Source organism: Rhinopithecus bieti, unplaced genomic scaffold (genome assembly GCF_001698545.2).
Source record: "Rhinopithecus bieti isolate Rb0 unplaced genomic scaffold, ASM169854v2 scaffold_1714, whole genome shotgun sequence".
NCBI lineage: Eukaryota > Metazoa > Chordata > Mammalia > Primates > Cercopithecidae > Rhinopithecus > Rhinopithecus bieti.
In genome coordinates, this window is record NW_016803514.1 from 98,556 (window position 1) to 121,378 (window position 22,823).

Genomic DNA, 22,823 nt, shown 5'->3' on the forward strand with positions numbered 1-22,823 from the left:
AAATGTACCTGATTCCTTCACATTTTATTCTTTAGTTCTGTTTCCCATGTCAGCACTAGAACATCTTGGATTTGCTTGACTATCAGGAGTATTTGTTAAAGGTGCACCCAGTTCCATAATCACATAAATAATTGGTTTTTTTACACAGCACTCTTTTTTTTTTTTTTTTTTTTTTTTTTTTTTTTGCGGTATTTTCCCTTCCACTAGATTTGGATGCATTTTTTGGAAAAAACTATGAGTTGATTTGGGTTTTTGAAAGCAAGTGGCAGCAAACATTAAAGGGCAGATGCATTTAGAGTTCTGGAAATACCCTGAAACTTCACTAGTCACTAACACTTGGTCCTTTCCCATTCTAAAATTTCAATTTATAAATATAAATGTATGGTATTTTGAATCTGAAATGAGCGTTGGGTGGGAGAATTTAGAAGAGTTTGGAAAGGATGAAAACCTGCCCTCCAGTACCCCCTTTCTGATTTCATGAGAATGTTTCTACACATTGCTAAATTTGGAAGACTTCCCTGTCTTGATTTGAAAACATGCGACAAGCTTTTACAAAAACCGTCAGTTCCATTTTTCCTCTTTATGCTAGAATTATTTCCTTTGTTTATGTGTCCTTATTTATGCCATGGCATTGCATGATATTCTTCCTGTTACACTGATTTGTAATTATTGCATTTTACTTCTGATGGATGCTGTAGGTCACATTTCATAGCCTAGGCTGAGACCTGAATAACTGGAAATAATGTTTTATTTAAAGATAGCCCTTGCATCTCTCTCTCTCTCTCTCTCTTTCTCTCTCTCTCAAGACAAGAGTCTCACTCTTGCCAGGCTGGAGTGCAGTGATGCAATCATGGCTCACTGCAGCCTTGTCCTCCCAGGCTCAAGTGATCCTTCCACTCAGCCTCCCAAGTAGCTGGCACTACAGGCATGGACCACCACACATGACTAATTTTTCTATTTTTTATAGAGATGGAGTTTCACCTCAGTGCCCACGCTGGTCTCGATCTGGACTCAAGCAATCCACCCGCCTTGGCCTCCCAAAGTGCTGTGATTACAGGCATGAGCCACCACACCTGCCTCTCACTTTTTAAAACTGAGACTTAGTAGAACTAAAAATTAAGACTAATGTCCCCTTATATATGTACATATGTACTAACACATACACACACACATATCTAAAAATGAATGTTTTCCAAATCTTACATTTAATATTTATGCAGTCATTTTCTGACAGCTTTGAATATAACCAAAGTTATTGTTAGGCAAAGAACTTTGACTATAATCAAGGTTATTGTAAGACGAGAGAACATGCTGTTTTTATCATCCACCCACTTGCTCTACCCAAGAAAAATACTGAACAGCAGTTAGCTCATATTAAGGGCTATATCTAGTAACTGCTAAACTGTCAGACTTCTGTCAGGCAAACAATTCATGTTGATTTCTGACTTTAGAGCTGAAATTAATAAGGAGCCCATGCAGGCCAGAGTTTTTCTCAGGGAAACAACCCAAAGGTGATATTACTGACTGAACTGACTGTGCTGATTAAGGGTTAAAAAATGAGTGTGAATATAAAAGAACATCAATCAAATGGAAATAAGTGGGCAGTTAAATAATAAAACAAAAATAAATAGTCTCATGGTTTGATCTGCTTTCATTGTAAGCCAGCAGTAACACTTCCTTTTGGCTGTTGGAGAAATCAGAATATTCAGTTAACTAATACTTCTGTAAAGTAACAGTCCCAGATCTCCCTATCTGTCTCTAGCCTCCATATTAATGCCTAACAAATTCTGAGGTTATGGGGTGAGGTTAACTAGCTCCTGGAACTAACACCAATGTTAAGCGCTGATTTGTAGACATCTGCAATATCCATAGCATAGAGCCTATGAATTAAATGGGTCCAGAGGCCTCTAGTGCAGCCTCCTCGCCAGCACAGATTCTTTGCTACTGTGGGTTTGGCCGCACCACAATGATGTAAACACTGCATAATAAGCTCCTAATATGACAGAGCCACACTGGAAGTTACTTTCATATTCATTCCCAACGAAGTCCAGAATAGCAGGACTACTGTGAATACCTATTTGCTACTCTTGACTTGATAAACATGTCTTGATGGTAGGAAAAACCCCAAACATCAATGAGAAAATAAACAGAAAAGAGGTGCCTACCAAGGGCTCAAGCATCAAGCCGGAGAGACACTGGTAAGAAATGGCATGTCCTAGATAAGCCACTTTTGAAACCAATTACTTTCTCAGTAAAATTAATTTTTCTTTTACTTCAGCCTTGCTTAAAGTTAATAAAGGGAAAATGTCTGGCAGGATCATCTACCCATCTATCACCACCCACTTAATCACTAGGCACCATGGACCGTGAGTCTGGGAATGCACAGAATCACTGGATTTAATTGGATCTGGCACCTCCTATTTCCTAAGCACCTTCTTTGTCTTCCATTATAAGTAAGACCTTTTACGATGAATGAATAGGTTGGAAGCTACAGACAATTTTTTTTTAATTTCCTATTTGCCACAGGAGTAACTTAAAACAAAAGAGAGCCAATAGCTATGTCCTTTATAGAACCATTGGGCTGTTTGTATTCATTGTTTTGAAATTAAAGAGAAATTCTAGGGTTGGGCTAAGACCAAAGCTCTAAAAATAGATTAGTGTATGTCACCAGAATAACTGATTACATGAAGAGTCATTTTTATAAGCATTAAGTATGCACTTCAGCACCATGCTTTTTCCTTGAAATTAAATTTCAACAGCTTTATGGAACTGGGTATAGACCCACAAAGTAAGGATGGCCAGAAGCCCATGTTATATTCCCAACCTTGCATCCTCCTGTCAGTTGTATCTCTTATAAGCCACTCATTAGCTTGGTTAATAACTGATTTGCTGGCTTCCCACAATGAAGTTTTGGATACTTGATAGCAAGGCATCAGTATTTCCTATAATGCAAATTTTCACTTAAATTACCTACACTTCACAAAACACTGATAACTTTCTGCTGTTAATGAACATGACTAATTCCAGACAAAAAGTCACTAAGAGAATCCTTTTACGGAATCCTTTTATGACATGTACCAGTTTCCAGTTTATTGCATCTTAGCTCCAAATTCATGTTTCAATAACTGTCTGTGATCATGGACAGAAATCTTTTAAAATTTTCTTCTTCACATTGAGCACAATGTGAAGGCTTCGTGGTGGAGCATGCTGAAGGGATATTGCAGGAGGGAGGAGACTGTCTTGCAGTGTCTGGTTGCTGCATGGTATGTCAGCAGTGTAGGTAGCTCTGCCCCAGCTCAGGGGCCCAGAACACGTGGCCTCTCGGGAACCTTGCAGCTCTGCTCTGGCCTGATGATAACCTCACACAGCCCTCTTGATGTGACTACCATGTGCTCCAGACCTCTTGTCTGCACTGGCACTCCTTCTCTCTGCAAGCCCGGCCACTCCCTGAGGCTCACCTGGCCCCAGCCTGCACTCTAGAGGGTTGCTTCCTGCTTGCCCAGTCAACTTCTCTACCATCCAGTGGACTGCAAATATAACTTTACAAGGAGTCTGAAGCCCAGCATCCCTTGCAAGTCTGTCCTTCTTTGGATAGTCTCCCTTACCCCTAAGAAAAAATATAGAGTTTTCTTATACCTGGTAGTCACTCTTTTATCAGAGTTCAGCATTTCTTTATATTTAACTTCCCCTGTTTAAATCATGGTGTGATGTTTATCTCCTAATTGGTCTTAGACTGACAAAAAATATTTCAAACTTTCTAATGGTAATTGTCAGCAGAAAAGATGACAGGAATCAAAGTTCTAATGACAAAGTAAGAAAAAAACTAGACTTTTCAGTACATGGCCATATATTTATCAGATAGACTAAACACATACTAATAAACCAGGTATTTCATTTGACTGTAGAGTCAGTTTTTATATGCAAATTTATTGTATACAAGTTTAAAAAAAGGACATACGAGTAATTGCTCTCTTTGGGTTACATAACTGATATGGTCTGGCTCTATGTCCCCAGCCAAATCTCATCTTGAATTATAATCCCATGTGTTGTGGGAGGGAGTTTGTGGGAGGTGATTACATCATGGGGGTGGTTCCCCATGCTGTTCTCCTGTTAGAGTGAGTCTCACAAGGTCTGATGGTTTTATACGTATCTGGCATTTCCCCTGCTGGCACTTCTCTCTCCTGCCACTATGTGAAGGACATGTTTGCTTCCCCTTCTGCCACGATCGTAAGATTCCTGAGGCCACCCCAGCCATGCAGAACTTTGAGTCTTTCTTTTATAAATTACCCAGTCTTGGGTATTTCTTCATAGCAGGGTGAAAACTAACTAATACAAAAGCTGACCCAAATTAAATAGCACAAAATAAAAAACACCAAAGAAAGCAGCTCCTGAGATACTCAACAGTGAACATTTATGCTCACAGGTAAGTTACAGAGTGCTACACTTTCTTCAACAATATAATGCAAGCAAGTAGAATACTCAGTATCAACACACTCCATAAAATTGTCTTAATACAAGATAAGAGATCATGGATTTGTTTTTTATGACAACATATTTGGGTTTAAACTGGTGACTGGTGATTATGCCCTTACTGAAATAAGAGAAGGCTTATTTTCTCCTTTCTCGGATGTTCATCATGTAAAAGACACAAACCAAAGTACAAAGAAGAAAATGACTTGTTAGCACAAAAATCTCAGGCTTTGGCTGGATAGCTTATTTGTTGATGCAAAGGATGCTATTTCAATTAGAAAAATATTCAAATTAAATTATAAGGTATTGAAAATATTACCAATAAAGGGCCATTTGTGTCAGGGAGACCAATAAGCAGTTTTCAGTAATGGTGAAAACACTGTAGAAATCAGATCTTCATCAGCACTTAAAATCCACTTTCTAAAATGTGGTATTTCAGGCAGACAGCTGTCTTTTCAGGTAGACTCCACCACCACCTAAATTCCTTTGGCATCTACTTGTCATTTTGCCTGCATCTATCTGATTCCAGCAGTATCATGCCCATCCTCACTGCAGATGTAACTGGTTACATGTTTTGGAGTTTGGGTAAAGTTGCCTCTAGAGAACTGGGTCACTCTGGAATGTTTTCACTTAGAGGCAGTCTGGTGCCCTCAATGGGTCAATGATAGGGCAGGGCTTTCCTGATGCTGTTGTTCAGAAGCCGTCCACAAGTCCAAATGCTGGAGTCATTTAACCTGCTAAATATGTAACTGCTAAAATTCTGTTTGCACAGACCCCTTATGACTAGGATGGAAAAACTGTCAGTGTTCAGCTCCTCATCTATGATTAGGAGATAGCTTAATAATAAACATTTACTAGGTATGTAAAACAGTACAGTAAGGGAGGCAGCAGCTGGAGTTATTCCTTCTGGTTCCTAGTCTGGGAAGTGAAAATAGTGCTGTTGTCATCACTTTTGTTAGCCACACTAGTTGGTTAGGACACGGCTAGGAGCAGATTATTTAAGAGTGGTTCACCACTAAAGACAGGAAGGGAGGGAGAAAAGGATTCCTCTGGGCTAGGGTCACAAAGTTGATGCCAAATTGCTGGTCTTTTAGCCCAGCTATTGATCTCAGAGTCAGTCTTGGAGCCAAGCTGTGGGCTGTCAGGGCCCAGAATCCATATTTCACCCTAGTGATGTTATTAGTACATGACATGAAATAGACTGGCAGGGAAGAAAATAAAAGAGAATGTAAACAAATGGGATGATAATATCAAAAACTAAATCAAATTATCATGAACAATGTTTGTCTGTATTTATCTGGGACAAGATAAATAAATACAGGCAAACCCAAAAGCTAAATCTCACACAGGTGTGTATAGTAATTAATTAGAATGACAAAGGATGAGATCCAAAGCAACACGTGAAGTAACTACACCACACAGAGATGGTTGGCATCTCCTGGACGTGCAAGGGTATAACACAATCACTCTTATTTCAGGAAAGGATCCCAAAAAAAATTATGCAAAAAAACTCCTCCACTTAATGAGTGCTATTACCATCAATTATAATGACAAAATAATACTGGTTTTCCCCAAAATTACTTTGCTAAGAGAATAGCAAAAGAAATGGTTAAAAGCCTGGGCAGGACAGGCGCAGTGGCTCACACCTGTAATCCTAGCACATGGGAGGCTGAGGCGAGCAGATCACTTGAGGTCCGGAGTTCGAGACCAGCCTGGCCAACATGGCAAAACCCCGTCTCCACTTTAAAAAAAAAAAAAAAAAAAAAATTAGCTGGGTGTGGTGGGGGACACCTGTAATCCCAGTTACTTGGAAGGCTGAGACATGAGAATTGCTTGGACCTGGGAGACAGAGGCTGCAGTAAGCCAAGATTGTGCCACCACACTCCAGCCTGGGCAACAGAGTGTGACTGTATTTATTGTAAAAAAAAAAAAAAAAAAAAACGTTGGCAGGAAAGGAAGGAATTTTCCCTTTATAATCACACATTCTGTTTTTAATTTTTTGGAATAATGCTGGAAGGAAACTTTTTTTTTTTTGAGACAGATCTCGCTCTGGTGGCCCAGGCTGGGGCACGATCTCGGCTCACTGCAACCTCTGCTTCCTGGGTTCAAGTGATTCTCCTGTCTCAGCCTCCAGAGTAGCTGGAATTAGAGGTGTGCACCACCATGCCCGGCTATTTTTTGTATTTTTAGTAAAGACAGGATTCCACCATGTTGACCAGGCTGATCTCCAACTCCTGACCTCAGGTGATCCGCCAGCCTCGGTCTCCCAAAGTGCTGGGATTAAAGGCATAAGCCACCACACCTAGCCCAGAATGAAACTTTTTAAAAGGCAAATTATCCATATATTCTTTTTTCTTGTAAGACAAGGTCTTGTTCCATTGTGCCTGCTGGAGTACCGTAGCGTGATCATGGCTCACTACAGCCTCAAACATCTGGGCTAAAGGAATCTTTCTGCCTCAGCCTCCCTAGTAGCCTCCTGACTATGGGTGTGTGCCACCATACCTGGCTAACATTTTTATTGTCTGTAGAGAAGGTATCTCGCTGTGTTGTCCAGGCTGGTCTTGGATTCCTGGCCTTAAGCAACCCTCCCACCTCGGCCTCCTAAAATACTAGGATTAACAGGTATGAGTCACTGCACATGGCCAGATTATTCATATATTCTTACAAGCTCAACTGAGTTTTATAGATACAAAGAATTAACATTTTAGAAAATTTAGGACTAAACCCTATTAATATTCATCACTGTTCTGCAGATTGTAGATGGTATCCATGTGGTTCATTAAGTTCCCTTTCTTAAAACAAGGAAAAAAATACACAAATGCCACTATGATTTCATTCACAGACATAGACCAATTCAACAGGAAACATCAACTTTGTAAGACGATAGAGTAACAAGAAACTAGACAGAGATGTTGCAGTTGCATTATTATAGATAAGCTATAGTGTATGTGTGTATACATACACACACACACACACACACAGAGAGACAGAAATAGTATTCAGCCTTAAAAAAGGAGATAATGTTGCTACAACATGGATAAACTGAAAAAAAAAAAAAAAGGTCAAATATAGAGAGAATAAAACAGTGGTTATTAAGTCTGGGTTGGGGAGGCAAGGTGGAAAAATGTAGGTCAGAGGATATAAAGTAGCAAATATGTAGGATAAAGAAGCCTAAAGATCCAAAGGTACAACATTAGGCCTGTAGTTAACAGCATGTTCTATTCAGGATTTTTGCTAAAGGCGTAGATTATAGCTGCTCTTGCCACAAGGAGGGAAAATGGGTAACTATGTGAGATGATGAATATGTTAATTTGTTCCATGATAGTAACCATTTTACTACAAATACGTTTCTTATAACATCATGTGGTATGCCTTAAATATATACAATAAAATGTATTTTTAAAAATACAAACATGCCACTATGAATTAGTTCACAGAAACCAATTCAACAATAGACTGAGTTTATACGATGATGTAGTAACAAGAGACTGGACACATAAACAGATGTCACATATTATGAGAAACACAAACATTATTCTGTTTTTCCATGAAAAAAAAAAAAAAACCTTCTCTTTCACTACAAAAGTGCTTCAACCTAGAGGGACAAAAAAGCAAAATGAGAAAATATTTATCTTGGCAGCAGTATTAGAAAATTATGTTCCTGAAGATGTTCACATTTCCTTTCAGTATTACAAAGGAAAGAAGGTAACATTTTGCCAAAATCCAAAAAGCCTCTTAAAGGTATTAATTTCTCTATTGTAAATTCAGGTAAAGAGGTTTGTACAGAACACTATTGTCCAGTAGAAATACGAGCCATACATGTAATTTTAAATTTTCTAGTGTCCACCTTAACAAAAGGAAAAGAAATTTTAATATTTAATTTAACCCAATATATCTAAAATATTATTTCAATATATAACCAATATAAAAATTATTAATGCATTTTTTACATTCTTCCCTTCACACTAAGTCTTCAAAATCTGGAATATATTTTCATTCATATCACAAAGTCAACTAGGCACAATTCAAGTGCTCAATAGCTATATATGGTTTGTTGGTACCACACTGGATAGCACTGTTCTAAACTATAGAGCTTTCGTTTCTATAACATTAGTATGGTAGATTCTTGTGCTAGAGCTTTTTTAGTGGAAAGTTCGTCATAATGGATTTTATTATTATAGGGCCACAAATGATGTATATTACAACAGTGTGGAGTGCTATTTTACAAAAAGGTCTAAATCTTTGTCTTATTCATTATAAGCAACACCAACTTTTCAGTTAATATGCTTTCAAATGCCAGCCAGGGTCCTCAGTGTATCAAAAATGTCATGCTCTCAATTAGCAGGGGCCCAGAAGGTAAGACTGCATTCTAGTTTCTTGTTCTTCTACTTGCCAGTTGGCTTACCCATGGGAACATGCCGCCACCACAATACACTGGGTCATATTCAGCATGATGCCGATCCACCTCATTCAGCTTAAGGATTATTTAACTGGGTATGGGTTCAATACAATCTCCTATTACTTAAATAAGTCATTTTTAATGTTCATTTAAGTGTAACATCATTTTTGCCTATTGCTATAGGCCCATTATATGGTGACATACTAAGGAGATGTGCATATTTAAACAGTCTATGTAAGGTTTCTTGTTGGTAAAATTCTGTAGCAGAAAACTAAATTATAACATTAATAGCATTAATTTATTATGAAATAACTGGAATTGATGAGCTTTAAAATTGCTTCAAAGAACAAACCCTTCTAGAGCACAGAGGAGTTCCCGAAGTAAACTCTTGACTGATATGCTGACAAGGTAAAAAATAGCACACAAGAAAAAATGTATGTATTTAACTTTATTTTCCTCAAATAGAATAAAGATTCACATGCTTAGCATATTTCTGGAAATGGCCTCAGAAAAGTTTTCTTTTAACTCTGGTTTCTCTTCACTTTAATGATTAAATAAATGTTAACCAATCAAAGATTAAATATAAAGAAACTTTAAAAATTAATCATTAAAACACAACTCAATAGGAAGGTAGGCAAAAGACATGAAGAGTGATTGCCAAGAAAAAGAAATAAGAATTCCCATAATAAAACATGTTCAACTTACTAATAATCAAAAATTTACAAAATAAAACCACAATGAGGTAACATTTTATACTCCCCAGCTTGGCAAAAATGCAACTCTGATTATCTCAAACATTGGAAAAGATTTAGAGTCCTGCAAATTCTAGTATACTGGTGGGGAGCATAAATTAGCACTTTGGAAAGCAATTTGGCCTTATCTATTAAAACTGATGATGTGCTTTTATTGTACAAACCAGCGATTCTATTCAAGTATACATCCATTCTTGAGTATGTACACCAGAAGTCACATAAAAGAATGTTCACAGCAACATTACCTTTTTCTATTTCAAACAAAGATGCAGTTCGATAAGCACCAGCTGGACAAGAGAACACGTGTGATATATTCATAATGGAATAATATTTAGCAGTGAAAAAACTCCGATGGCAATGAACATAAAAAGGAGGTGACAGAAGAATACATTCAGTTTAATTCCATTTATTATTCTTTAAGGATACACACATGGAGATAAAGGATGAAGGACAAGAAGGCTATGGTCAACACAAAGTTCAGTATAGGGGCTCCCTCTATCAGGCAGGGATAGAGATAGGTTCAGGAAAGAGCACACAGTACCTCAAAGGAAAGGCAGTAAGGTGGGTGGTAGGCACACAGGGGTTTATTTATTATCATTATTATTACTCTTTATACTTTAGCATATATAATATGTGTATATACATATCTATATTCCATTGCATGTATGAAAGTTTTAAAAAATTCAAATGGCTTGTAACAAAAAAAATACGTATAATGTTTCAAATGGTGAATCACAGCCTGTAGGCTCTTAATTTACCTCCATTCTATCATTGAACCCTGGCTAAAACTGCTGCTTTGTTTCTGTTCCCCTCAAACTTGAGAGTAGAGATATTGTCCTGCTCTGACAATACTTACCACATTTTAGGGGCTTGATCCATGCTGACAGAAAGGATGAACAAACAAACCTGACTTGTATTTCTAGAAGAACTAAGAAAACTCTGAAGATTTGAGTCACAAGTAGGCAGTGATCATTTTGGTTTCACACATTTCTGCAAACCTACAGCTTGTTCCCTCCGATCCCTTCTTCCGCCCTCCTTCTGGTGCTTAGGGCTTGAAATTGTTCAGTGATGAGATCAACCTCAGACAATGCCTTCAGAAATACTGTTTTCTTCTGCTTTCTGATGTGGCTGCTACAAAGGTAATAGGGGCCACAGCCACTCTGCCCTTGTCTTCTGCACCCAATTCGGGGAACACAGCCACCAGGCTGTGGCTTCAGTGTACTCAGGAGATCACACAGTCATCCATTTGAACCACCCCACCCAACCCAGGGGCTGAGTGATTTAACTCCATCTTCGGTCCTGATTACTGTCTGAGATGAATCTATGGTGTCCTCCCAATACCCTTGTGCAGGACCTCATGCCTGGCTCCTTGAATGATCAAACGATCTGTTTGTATTTTTACAATTTAATGTGCCACTTTCATGCATGAGGTTCATAGGCAAGAGTAAAATCACAGCCTCTCAACTAAACAGAACTAAAATTAAGAGAAGTGTGAAAAATGGTAGGGAACAAACACTCCATTTTCAGAATATGTGCTTTCTGGAATTTATTCTCCTTTATGCTGAATATAAAATCTGAGATTTCACCAATGCCTTAAGAGACAAACACATACAAACTGAAATCTGAAAACAATAATTATACAGAGCAAAGTGGAGCCTGACACTTAACAAAAGCTGTTAAATGAAAAGTATCTCTAGAAAAGGCAAAACCCTATAGTAAAATCAAACAAACAAAACAGAAGGAAGCTTTGGTACTTTTCAATAACAGGAGACAAAAAATAAGTTTAGTTTATTATTAAATTCATGTAATATAAAAACATCTATGTGGAAATGTTGAATTAAATCTATAAAACAGAAACAAATCTAAAATATATTAGAGTCTGAGGGGAAAAAATACCTTGCTTTTTTCTCTTCTTTGATTGTAATAAAACACCAGAATTTGGAAAAACAAGTATTTTCCCAACTAAATTTTCTTCTGGTCTGTACACACCTAGCAGGATGGCACTCCGTATTTTATCTAATTTTAAAATGGCATAAGTTGATTTTTAGCAGCACATTTCCTTTGCTCCAACAAGCCTACTACAGGAAATAAAAATTCTGTCTTGAAATGCCCTTGATATGAAACCTATGCCTACAATTCCCATCCACTTCTTTCCTAATATTTTAAGACTGTGATTATCAAAATCTAAAGGCAGCTAGTTAAAGAAGGGAACAAGAAAATTATTATTATATGTTTTGAAATCAGCTGATAAAAGAATATAAGTAAGGACCCCATAGTCTCTGAACTAAGTGTGGTCCCAGAGAGCAACATCTCGGTACTCTGTGGAGCCTGGGTACCATGTAAATGCCACACACTGTGCTGCTGCCGCTCTCATAACAAGTACAGCACCACTCGAGGCTGGTCTCCTGTATTTCTTTGCTGATCAAAAAAAAAAAAAAAAAAAAAAAAAAGAAAAAAAAAATGGGGGGGGGAGATGGTACATAACTGTGATGGAAATTTAGCATTACTACCCCCTATTTTTTTTTTTTTTTTTGAGACGGAGTCTCGCTGTGTCACCCAGGCTGGAGTGCAGTGGTGCAGTGGCCGGATCTCAGCTCACTGCAAGCTCCGCCTCCCAGGTTTATGCCATTCTCCTGCCTCAGCCTCCCAAGTAGCTGGGACTACAGTCCCCGACACCTCGCCCGGTTAGTTTTTTGTATTTTTTTCAGTAGAGACAGGGTTTCACTGTGTTAGCCAGGATGGTCTCGATCTCCTGACCTCGTGATCCACCCGTCTCGGCCTCCCAAAGTGCTGGGATTACAGGCTTGAGCCACCGCGCCCGGCCTAGTCTGTTTACTATAATCACAATAAGTATACTGTGGTTAACTCAAAAATTAAAATATAAGACAAATCTGGGTAGCTTTGTCTAGCAAGTATGGTATTGATCCTATAACCCCAACAGTTAACTTGCAAAGCCTCAACCTTCCCAAGTTGGTTCTTGGCACGCACTAGCAAGAGTAGACTAAATGTTAGCTGAGTAATGAATTACAACGTGACAATTTTTACAACTGCTTAAAAAGAAATTCTAAGTTTTATCAGAAGACTCACATACTCAAACACAATATCCAGTTAAAAAAAAAATTCCTGGATAGTCCCTGGGATTTGCCAAATGGAATCTGACCTGGATCTTAATGACAACTAACCAGTAATATCCATAATTTGACAACAGCTTCCCTTGAAGAAAAATTGTGGATCATGTAACCGCTCCAGTTAAGTAAAAATTTGTCATACTTTCCTTCTGGTTGTAATCCTGGACTACAAATCTCAGGTTGGGATTTCAGCCTTAGCATTCAACAAGTTCTTTAGACTAGTCTACATGTAGCAAGGCATGAGGTGGAGTGCTGGGCACATGTGACAGGACTGTAATTCTTCTGCTCTTTCTAATTCTTATAAATTTCCTGCTCAGATTATAATGAAAAGTCCAGAATCAGGATGCTAGGAATAAAATATTTTAGGCAGTCCTCTGAAAATTTATCCTATTCAAGGCTGTTTCTATGTTTGGCAATTTAAAACTCTTTTAGTTTAAAAAAAAATTAAGCATCCCTGTTATAGGGACAAGAATGCAGAAAAATAGCCTCTGCTCTAATGAAGTAGATATGTTCGATGTTTATCAGCATCCACTCCAATAGGAGTATAGATTTTTCTTGACAAGTACAATTCTGGGTTACTCTCTTTCTCATATGTGTTGCTCTGAAAACTTACTTGTGCTCATATACGGAATGAGAACAAGTATCTGCATTACTCTGAAAAATATGAGGTTGTACATTGGCCAGAAATATGAGCAAGCAAAGTTAGAGGCAAATGAAAAGTAACATAAGGAAAAATTAAATTTTACTACAATATTGGTATGTTTTAATATGTCTAATCAAGGGTTCACAAAATATATCTAACTGAAATTTTCCTTTCTCAAAAAATATAGTCCCTTCACAAAATAGAAGCAGCAGCTGCCTGTCAGGGGAGCTGCATTAAAAATATATATGAATACTTATGTATTATAAATAAATTGCTAGAGCTGAAAATGCCTTCAGACACTTATGAGACAATTTTCCTATAAATTTACTATCTAATTAGTGCACCACTTAAAATATATCTTTCAAGCAGTCTTAGGCATTTGGATGAAACTTGCCCCTTGCAAGAAATAAAGAAGCATGTATTTCAAATAGCAATTATTGTCATCCCAATAACTTAGTTCTGATCACTTGATGTTACAACAGTGATTTCTGGAAACATCTGAAGGAGCTTGGATAATATACAGGGGTAAGAGTTTCCATTACTAAAACAAATCTAGTATAGCTAACTTTTTCACCAGGTGTTATTACAAAGCACAGGAACCGTGATGTTTGTAAGTGATTCTGCAGCAAAAATCTTCAACACCCTTTGTCAAACAGCGCTGCTTTTTTTCCTTCTGATTCAAAGATTCTAACAACTTGGCAGACAAATTTCAAAGATGCAATCCAGGAAGCTTAAAGATAAGTGGGTTTACGCAATTCCGGCATCTCCTGTAACCTAGGGCAGATTCAACATTTTCTCTCTGATGGTGCCACCCACTTATCCTTCAGTCATTAAGAAAGTACACCTGTAACAGGTGACGGTATTTCCAGGTGAGTGAGGCAACTGCAGGCAAATAAAATAAGAAAAAAAAAACCACCACCTGATTTGGTTTAAAGCAATCATGCAATTCTCATTATATCCACATCTTTCAAAAACACCTTTTCTGTGGCAAGCAAAGTTACTGATAATGCGTGTGGCTTTTGTCACAGTGATGCATTAGGTAAGCATGTGTGTGCTGAGTACCAGGGGGTGCTTCAAAATGCATCTCCGTCATCTTCCACTCTTCTTCTCTAAGGTTCTGCCTATTAAAAAAAAAAAAAAAGGTCAGTTATTGCATTACATTGACAAGAAAATTCACCCTTGGCAGGGGTTTTTTAAATGTCAGGAAGAGAGATGCTGGAAATCATAACAAATCACCTCCATGTGACTGATAAGAGCAAATCCTGGGTTTCAGCATCGGAGCCCAGATTTAAATCACACCACCCGACCTGCCAAATATAAAAGTGGAAAGAAAGCTGCATGTTTTCAATGACCTACTGAGATTCCTCTCAGAGGTACTGTTTCACCTGTGGATGGCTGGATGGGGGCTACCTTGCTCAGAAGGCCTGCAGAGATACTCGTTAATAGCAACCCAAGATGAAGAACCACTCTAGTATGACCATACCTGTTAGTCAAGAGTCACTGCCTCAATCTCCCAGCTGCCGCCCCTGCGCACCCTCCCCCTTGAGCCAATGGATAAAGAGCTGACACCTGGCACAGGGGGCTTCTGTGGCTGTTCAAGCTCTGGCTGGTCAGCATCCAATGTGGACCAGTTGTTACCTACTTTGGATATCACCCCTGAAAGCTAGGGATCTGAAAATACAATCTTCTACGACAGGCCCTTCTTGGGGTCTACTAAATTTTAACTTTGACGGTTTTCTACCTAAAAATTATTGGTGAAACAGCCTCCCTTTCTCAGAATTAGTTGGATATCATGATGGGCCAGCCACTGTGGGCTCCAGCCAACCACAAGGGAAACTGAGATCACCCCACCACCCCCACCAGGGATTCCACACCATCTAACATTTACATACTTTTAAAAACTCTTCACAGGACAAATAACATATCCAGCACCAATGTGGCCTGTAGGCCACCATCTAGAGACCTCCAACCTGCCTTTGCCACTCCCACTATGGAGGGCAGCCCAGTCAGAGCCTACACTGCACCTGTGCCGGTTGGGCCCGTGAATGTCCTCTCCTACCATGTAAGAGCAATTAAAGGTGCCAATGATATCTTTATGTTTCCTGATAGGCTTTCTTGCCGTGTTTTTCTATGTGTGTATACTACACAGGGAGTAGGAAAGGAAAAGAGAAAAGAGGGCTTTCATCTTTTAGTACATTAAACCTGTGAACACTCTGTCAAAGCTTTAGACTGTAGACTGTATGATGAATCACTACCAAGATGAAAAATAAAAGATCAGAAGAGAGAAAATGCTAAATTGTTCTTGAAGATATTTTCACTTCTCTCATACAACGATGAAGTATGAATTGCTATTAGCCTTTAAAGCCCTAAATGGTTCATGGAGAGTGGCACAGACCTTGTGCTATGGACATCTACTCTGGTCCCAGATACTCCTGCCCAGGTACAACTGATTTAGGTCCCTGAAAACGGTGGGCTGAATGGGGGTGGTGTCCAGGGTCCTCACTACCTTTGGGATGGTCCCTGAAATCAAGTTAACTTCAGTGACACCAAGATCAACTTTAATACTATGGCCACAAACCATGTGAGAATGTATATTTCACAGATCATAGATTTTCTGAGAAACTGGTGAGAAAATACATTTCTTTGAAGAATAAAAAAGTCAGCCCACAGTCTCTTTTTTTTTTTTTTTTTTGGAGGCGGAGTCTCACTCTGGATCGCCCAGGCTGGGAGTGCTGTGCCGCCGATCTCAGCTCACTGCAAGCTCCGCCCTCCCGGGTTCACGCCCCATCTCCTGACTCAGGCCCTCGCTGCAGTAGCTGCGACTCACAGGCGCCCGCCACCTCGGCCCGTAGTTTTTTTTTTTTTTTTTTTTTTTTGTATTTTAGTAGAGCGGGGTTTCACCGTGCTTCGCCACGGATGGTCTCGATCTCGCTGACCTCGTGACCGCCCGTCCGGGCCGCTCCCAAAGCTGCGCGGGCGATTACTAGGCTTGAGCCACGCCGGGCCCGGCCCAGGGCCCACGCGTCTCTATCCATATTTGGGGAAAATGGGAACAAACAATATTTTTTAAAAGGTTTTGCATAGACAATGATGCCCACAGGATTTATGTATCCATTAGACTACCCCATCCTAGTTTTTTACAGTTCTTTGAAGATAAATCTGGACTTTTAATATCTTTGGATGAAATATGTTATAAAAATACTCTAATTTTCCTAACAAGTATTCAAATGTTTCACCTTTATAAAAATAGTTTTAAGAACCTTTAAATATGGTATGTGTGGGTTTTGCCTCTGCTTAAAACATGTGCATGGAAACCACCCACAACCATCTGTGGACTTACTGGTGTAAAAACAAAGCAAGATTTCACATTGGCTGTGCACTGCAGATGCTGGTGTATAATTTATGTTATTGAGGGTCCCTGCCTTCCTCCTACAGGTATGCCAGAGATGGTACAAATCCTGGGTAGCCTCAAAAGACCTATTACTTTCAGACATTGAAGTTCTAGGGAAGGTACTTTTATCACAGTTGTGTTAAAAATAGACATATTAGAAGTCAGTCTCAATTTGAAACACTCAAAACCTCAATTACTATGTATATAAAGACTGCAAGGAAATACACAAAAATGTCAATGTGGTTAGCTCTGGGAGATGATTTTAATCCTTTATTTTACCCTTTTAAATATTTTCCCAATTTAAAAAAATGAGTTTAGGCTACTTTCATAATCAGAAAGAATTTTAAAATGTATGTTTTAAAAGAAGAAATAATATCAAAATAGTACCTTACTTAATAAAGAAATGTTTTTTCTTATTTTGAAAGTAAATCTACAAGCTTAATAAAGTTGTGATAACACATCATTTCTGGTTCTAAACATGAGAAAATACTGGCTCCTTTATGTTTTCTAAGACATATGACTTAATAAAGTGGCTTCAAAATATTTTGATTAAGGAATTGAAGATTTTTTCAAGGTTGACCATTTATTATTATAGACCATCTCTTCTCCAATGAGAGTAAATTTAGAACATCTTTAAATAGGACTCTGAGTCTGCTATTCCAAAAAACGTCAAGTAAAAAAATTGAAATTTTAAACAGAAAGCACCTACTAGTTTTTGCTATCTTAAATTCTTGGAGGAATGGGGTATAAATTAGAAATAAGGTAATATTCTTATTTATAGCAACAACTGAAAAGTTGGGGGAAAAAACCCCAAAACTAGCCTCTGTTGTATGTTTTAACACTGGGTAGTCTCGAATTACACATCAGAGGAAGCAAAACCCCCAAATCTAAGAAACTGTCTATGCATTCCTCTAACACTGTCACTCTACATCTCTAAGAACAACTCAAAAGAGATGAATTCTAAAACAAGAATAAGAAAAGATTTACCTACCTTTGATGCCAACCGTGGTTTCAGGCCTAAAAATGAAAAGACTGTGTTGCTTTCCTTGGATTCAAAAAAACTGTCATAATCCTAGAAAAAAAGGGAAGGAGAAAATAAACCAACGAAAGCAAACAATTATCTTTATATTTGGTGCTTTGGACAAATTCTTTATGGAAGTAAAAAATGTACCATTGTTTCGTCCAGATCAGGGAAAAGCTAAATAAATCTGCTGAATTAGTCTGCTTGCGCATAAAAATTTATTTTAGTATGATGAAGAATGTAACAAGTTTTTAATCCAAAACCTATGACAGATTAAAATGTGAAACATTTGATGACAGAAATTAAATAGGAACACACTCCTTTTCCTTTGTGGGCCAAACTAACATTTGTCTGTGTGGAATCACTCTGACCTAAGATTTTACTCTAGGTCTTCAGTATGGAAGGCTGCCTCCCAATTCCACTCTTGATATTTTGTTATCTAGGGCTTTGAAAAAAATCACTGGGTAAACAAAGCTGTAAAGGTCTCCATGTGTCAATGAAAGTGTGTCTTATTCTGCTTCTGAAGTTTTCCACATTCTTTGAGACCATCTCCTTAGAGGGAATAAAAGATCAAATAAAACTAAAGGAAACTATATTCTCTATAATATTTACCTTTGCCTCAAATATAGAATCATTTTTCTCTTCCTACCTTCACAAGAAGGCATCAAGGAATTCTGGTCAATGTGTTCAACTGTTTCTTTTCAAAAGTTTGCATTTATCATATGTAAAGCAGTCTTAAAATTTGGTAATTTGGTAACTTTATCCTAAGGATAAATAATGTAAGCAAATGATGATCACAGTCATTTAGGCATTTGCTTTGTGCTAAGTGCCTTATAAATGTTATGTTATTTAATCTTCACCACAGCCTGCCAGGTTAGAGACTGGCTCAAGGCAAAGAAATATGTTGTCCAAGTTTGACAGCTAATAAGTGAGAGAACTGATATTTGGGTTCATGTTTCACTGACCTTGAAATTCATACTTTTTGTACTCTAGGATGCATCCTGCCCAAAAGGAAACCAAGTATGGGGCACCACGTGTGCTGGAGTCACTGAGTGCTAATGAATCCATTGTTAAGCCAAGCCAATGGCATCTAAACTTGTAGAGATTCGCTTCCTGCAACGCATGCCTTGTCTGATTAAAAAATCTTTGAATTTTTTGGTTCTGTGTACACATCCTCTTCTCCAAAAGCTTTAGTAATTGAGTCTCCTGGTTTGGAAGGCAGGAGCCTCAGGCTTTTCACGGGCTGCTCCTTCTGTCATTTAGGATCAGCTCTAAAGAAAGGCCTTCCTTGACCAAGCCAAGAAGGAGCAACATGTCTGAAAAGAGAGATTTGGCCAAGTCTTTGAAAACTGGCATTTAAGCTTACATCTGAAGGATGAATAGAGTTAGCCAAGTGAAGGACTGGGACGGGGGTATTCTTAGGCAGGGAACTGCACTAGTGAAGCACAAAGCTGGCAGGGGACAGGGATCAACATACGCTGGGCTTTGTAAACCAAGAAAATGATCTTGAATTTTATCTTAAGTACCAAAAGAAATCATATAAGGGTTTTGAGCAAGGGAGCAAATGATCTAGTTTTTTTTAAGAAAATACCTAAAACACTGTGTGGAGAATGGCTCAGAAAAAGGGCAGCAAAAAGGAAAGCAGGGGAAAAAAGGGAGTACTTTGGCAATTGCAATAAGCAATGGTGGCAGCCGGGGTGATGGCAGAGGGCAGCAGACGGGCTGCAGATACGTTTTGGGGGTAGAAATGATCATCCTTCCTTGTGGATTTGGTGGGGGTGATTAGGGAGAAATAAGAATTAAAATGGCTCTGAACTTTCTGGCTTGATGAAAAAGACGAGAAAAAAATCTGAAGGGAAGACTGGAGTTCAATTTCAACATGTAATATTTGAGAAACTACATGAGACACTGAGCAATTGGAGGTTCCTAACAGCTCTAGGATGTAGAGATTTCATGGAATTTGTAAGAAAATTTGTAATTTCTTATAAGACAAAATATGGTCCTAACTATGCCACAAACACATGTCAAAGTTTGACATGAAATACAGGCAAAATCTCATGGACTGAAAATTTTACATTCTTTGTAATGAGGCTATTTCCAAAGAGTTGAGTAATAATTCCCTCATGGGAGTTTAAGAAATAATTCTGTTCAAAACATACTTTCTCTACCTGACAATTTGTTGACTATATTGAATGTGGTAAGATGAGGAAAAGGGCTAAATTACAGCTAGATTTGTTCCATCCTTTAAGATATCCACTGTATATAACTTAGTATACCTGTTCTCTCTAAACCATATTCAGCCTCTATTCAGCTGAAAGTCTTTCCCTGGGGAGGCTCATTCATAGCCATAGCCCTGATTAAATCCACATCTCTTGCCCTGACCTCTCTTCTGAGCTCTGGTTCCATAAAAGCCACTAACTGTTCACAGACTCTTAAACACAACAGGTCTAAACCACAATTCATGATCTTCCACTCCACAAACTGGAGGTCTCAGAAAATGGCACCACTATTTACAGGGCCCTGTAACTCAGATATCAACACATCACAGGACTCCTTTCTTCCCTCAACCACTAGTTTATATGTCCCTTAAGCCTCTCAATTTTTCCACATTGGTCTCTACCAACCTGATCTAAGCTAGACTTCTGCAACAGCACCCCAACTTATCAACCTTTGTCTAATCTCACTATTTCCACCCCATCATTCTCTGAAAGTGAGGACAGACTGATTTTTATAAAAACAGGTTTGATCTCACCCTCTGCTTAAATCCCTTCCTTTGAGACTTCTCACTCCTTGTAAAATACAGACTAAAATCCTTAATGTAATGTGAAAGGCCCTATTTGGCCTGGCTCTAATTCATCAGGTTTGGGGAGTAGAAGGATCTTTTTTGTTGTTGTTGAGATAAGGTCTCACTCTGTCACCCAGACTGGAGTGCAATGGTGTGTTCACAGCTCACCACAGCCTCCACTTCCTGGGCTCAGGTGATCCTCCCATCTCAGCCTCCCAAGTAGTTGGGACCACAGGTGTGCACCACCATACCCAGCTATTTTTTCATTTTCTGTAGAAAAAAATCAAAAAATTCATCTATGTACATGAGAGAAATTATTGTAGAGATAATCCCTCTTTTTAGAGAAAACCCCCTCTACAAAGAGACCACCTCTCTGTAGAGATGAGGTATCATTATGTTGCCCAGGCTGATCTTGAACTCCAGGGCTCAAGCAATCTTCCTGCCTCGGCCTCCCAAAGTGCTGAGATGACGGGCATGAGCCATCACGCCCAGTCAAGAGGGGTCTTATACTTCTACTTGCACCAACCACTGTCTGATGCAACCACAGATTCATTTCTGGAAAACTGAGTGGTGTATATGTTTAGTCAACCATGGACGTGATGTCCAGCAAACCACTATGAATTATCTATGACCTTGATCAACTCCTTTAACCTTCTCAGACTTTCTTTCTTTCTGTATCAGAATACTAGTGAAATCCCTTGGTACTCCAGAATTCTACAAAATAAAGGAGAATCCAGTAGAGTTGCTCCTAAATGGACTGTTAGCTGTGTCCAGGTGTAAAGCCCAGCCTAGGTATTCCTGTTCCTAGAGATATTTATTTGGAAATTGCCCTGTCTTGTTTAACTGAACAGGTAAGGGAAGAGATATTAATGAGAAGAAAAAATTGAGGGCTAGTAACTTGGTCATCAAAATGCTGTCACTGTTCTTGTTTTAAAAGGCTACCATCTGTCTCTATGTGATTAAAAATCTTTTACATGGTCATTTAGGGTGGCTCACACCTGTAATCCCAGAGCTTTAGGAGGCTGAGGTGTGAGGATTGTTTGAGGCCAGGGGTTTGAGACCAGCCTGGGCAACACAGCAAGACCCCATCACTACAAAAAATTAAAAAGTTAGCCAGGGATGGCAGCATGTGCCTGCAGCCCCAGCTACTTGGGAGGCTGAGGTGAGAGGACCAACTGAGCCCTGGAGTTCAATGCTACATGCAGTGAGCAATAATCACACCAGTGCACTCCAGCCTGCATGGGTGACAGAGTGAGGGAGGGCCTGTGTCAAAACAAAAACAAAAACAACTCTAATGTCAGTATGAAATGCAGGAATGAAAAGTTAATGAAATTTGAAAAAGAAAACATAAGAAGCAATGCCTCACTCAATCTCTATAAATGTAGTATGAATTCTACTTTCAAAAGATTTAAGTGATAACATGAAAATATTGTGCATGTAAAAGAGCAAAAGGCAAGGTACAATGAGACTTAACATTTATATTTCAGGTTTCAGTGTTTATAATTAAAAACCTTAATCTTAAAATGATCCCAATGCCCCAAATCACAAAATTGGAAATAAGGTAAATTCTCACATGCAAGTTTCATATATACAAAACAACACCTATACAATAGACAGATTTTAAGGCTGCAGTGAGCTAGAATTGCACCACTGCACTCCAACCTGAGCAACAGGGCAAGACCCTGTCTCAATTAAAAAAAAAAAAAATGTATATATAACATTTTCTCTCATGTAGAGAAAATATGTAACATTATCAATAATCCATTTGTCCATATTAAACTGAAACCATTCTTAAAGTTTCAGTCACCAAGAAAGGTATTTAGAAATGTCAGATGTTTAGAAATCTCAGAATGGCAACATTTTTTACTTTTAGAAAAGAAAAATTTCTCTTAAGCTGTATTTCTCCCATAATAATTACAAGCATTATTTTTATGTTATGAACCTTTAACTCAGTGCCCTATCAGTATTGCCAGCAGGGTGCTTCTTACCCAGAAATTGAATGGGATCCACCCAAAAGAGCAGAAATTTTTATTTAAGGTAATTAACTCCTTCCAAATGACAAATACAAAATTTGGTAATTAGCTTAAAAAAGAGAATGATTTAAGCCGGGCGCGGTGGCTCAAGCCTGTAATCCCAGCACTTTGGGAGGCCGAGACAGGCGGATCACGAGGTCAGGAGATCGAGACCATCCTGGCTAACACAGTGAAACCCTGTCTCTACTAAAAAATACAAAA

General features: G+C 38.5%; 1 protein-coding gene and 1 long non-coding RNA gene across 6 annotated transcripts in view; one reads left to right on the forward strand and one right to left on the reverse strand.

Annotated features, from left to right (window-relative positions):
- Positions 1–22,823, forward strand: part of LOC108539527 (uncharacterized) — a 139,046-nt gene that overhangs the window by 63,633 nt on the left and 52,590 nt on the right. The gene's annotated exons all lie outside the window — the stretch shown is intronic.
- SH3BGRL2 (SH3 domain binding glutamate rich protein like 2) overlaps positions 13,490–22,823 on the reverse strand; it is a 64,857-nt gene continuing 55,523 nt past the window's right edge. For all 4 annotated transcript variants that reach the window (XM_017888280.1, XM_017888266.1, XM_017888260.1 and 1 more), the window contains 2 exons: positions 17,775–17,855; positions 13,490–14,513 (listed from right to left, as the gene is read on the reverse strand). In XM_017888280.1, the coding sequence (XP_017743769.1) occupies positions 14,502–14,513; positions 17,775–17,855 (93 nt within the window). In that variant the 3' untranslated portion in view covers positions 13,490–14,501. The remainder of the gene's footprint in view (positions 14,514–17,774; positions 17,856–22,823) is intronic.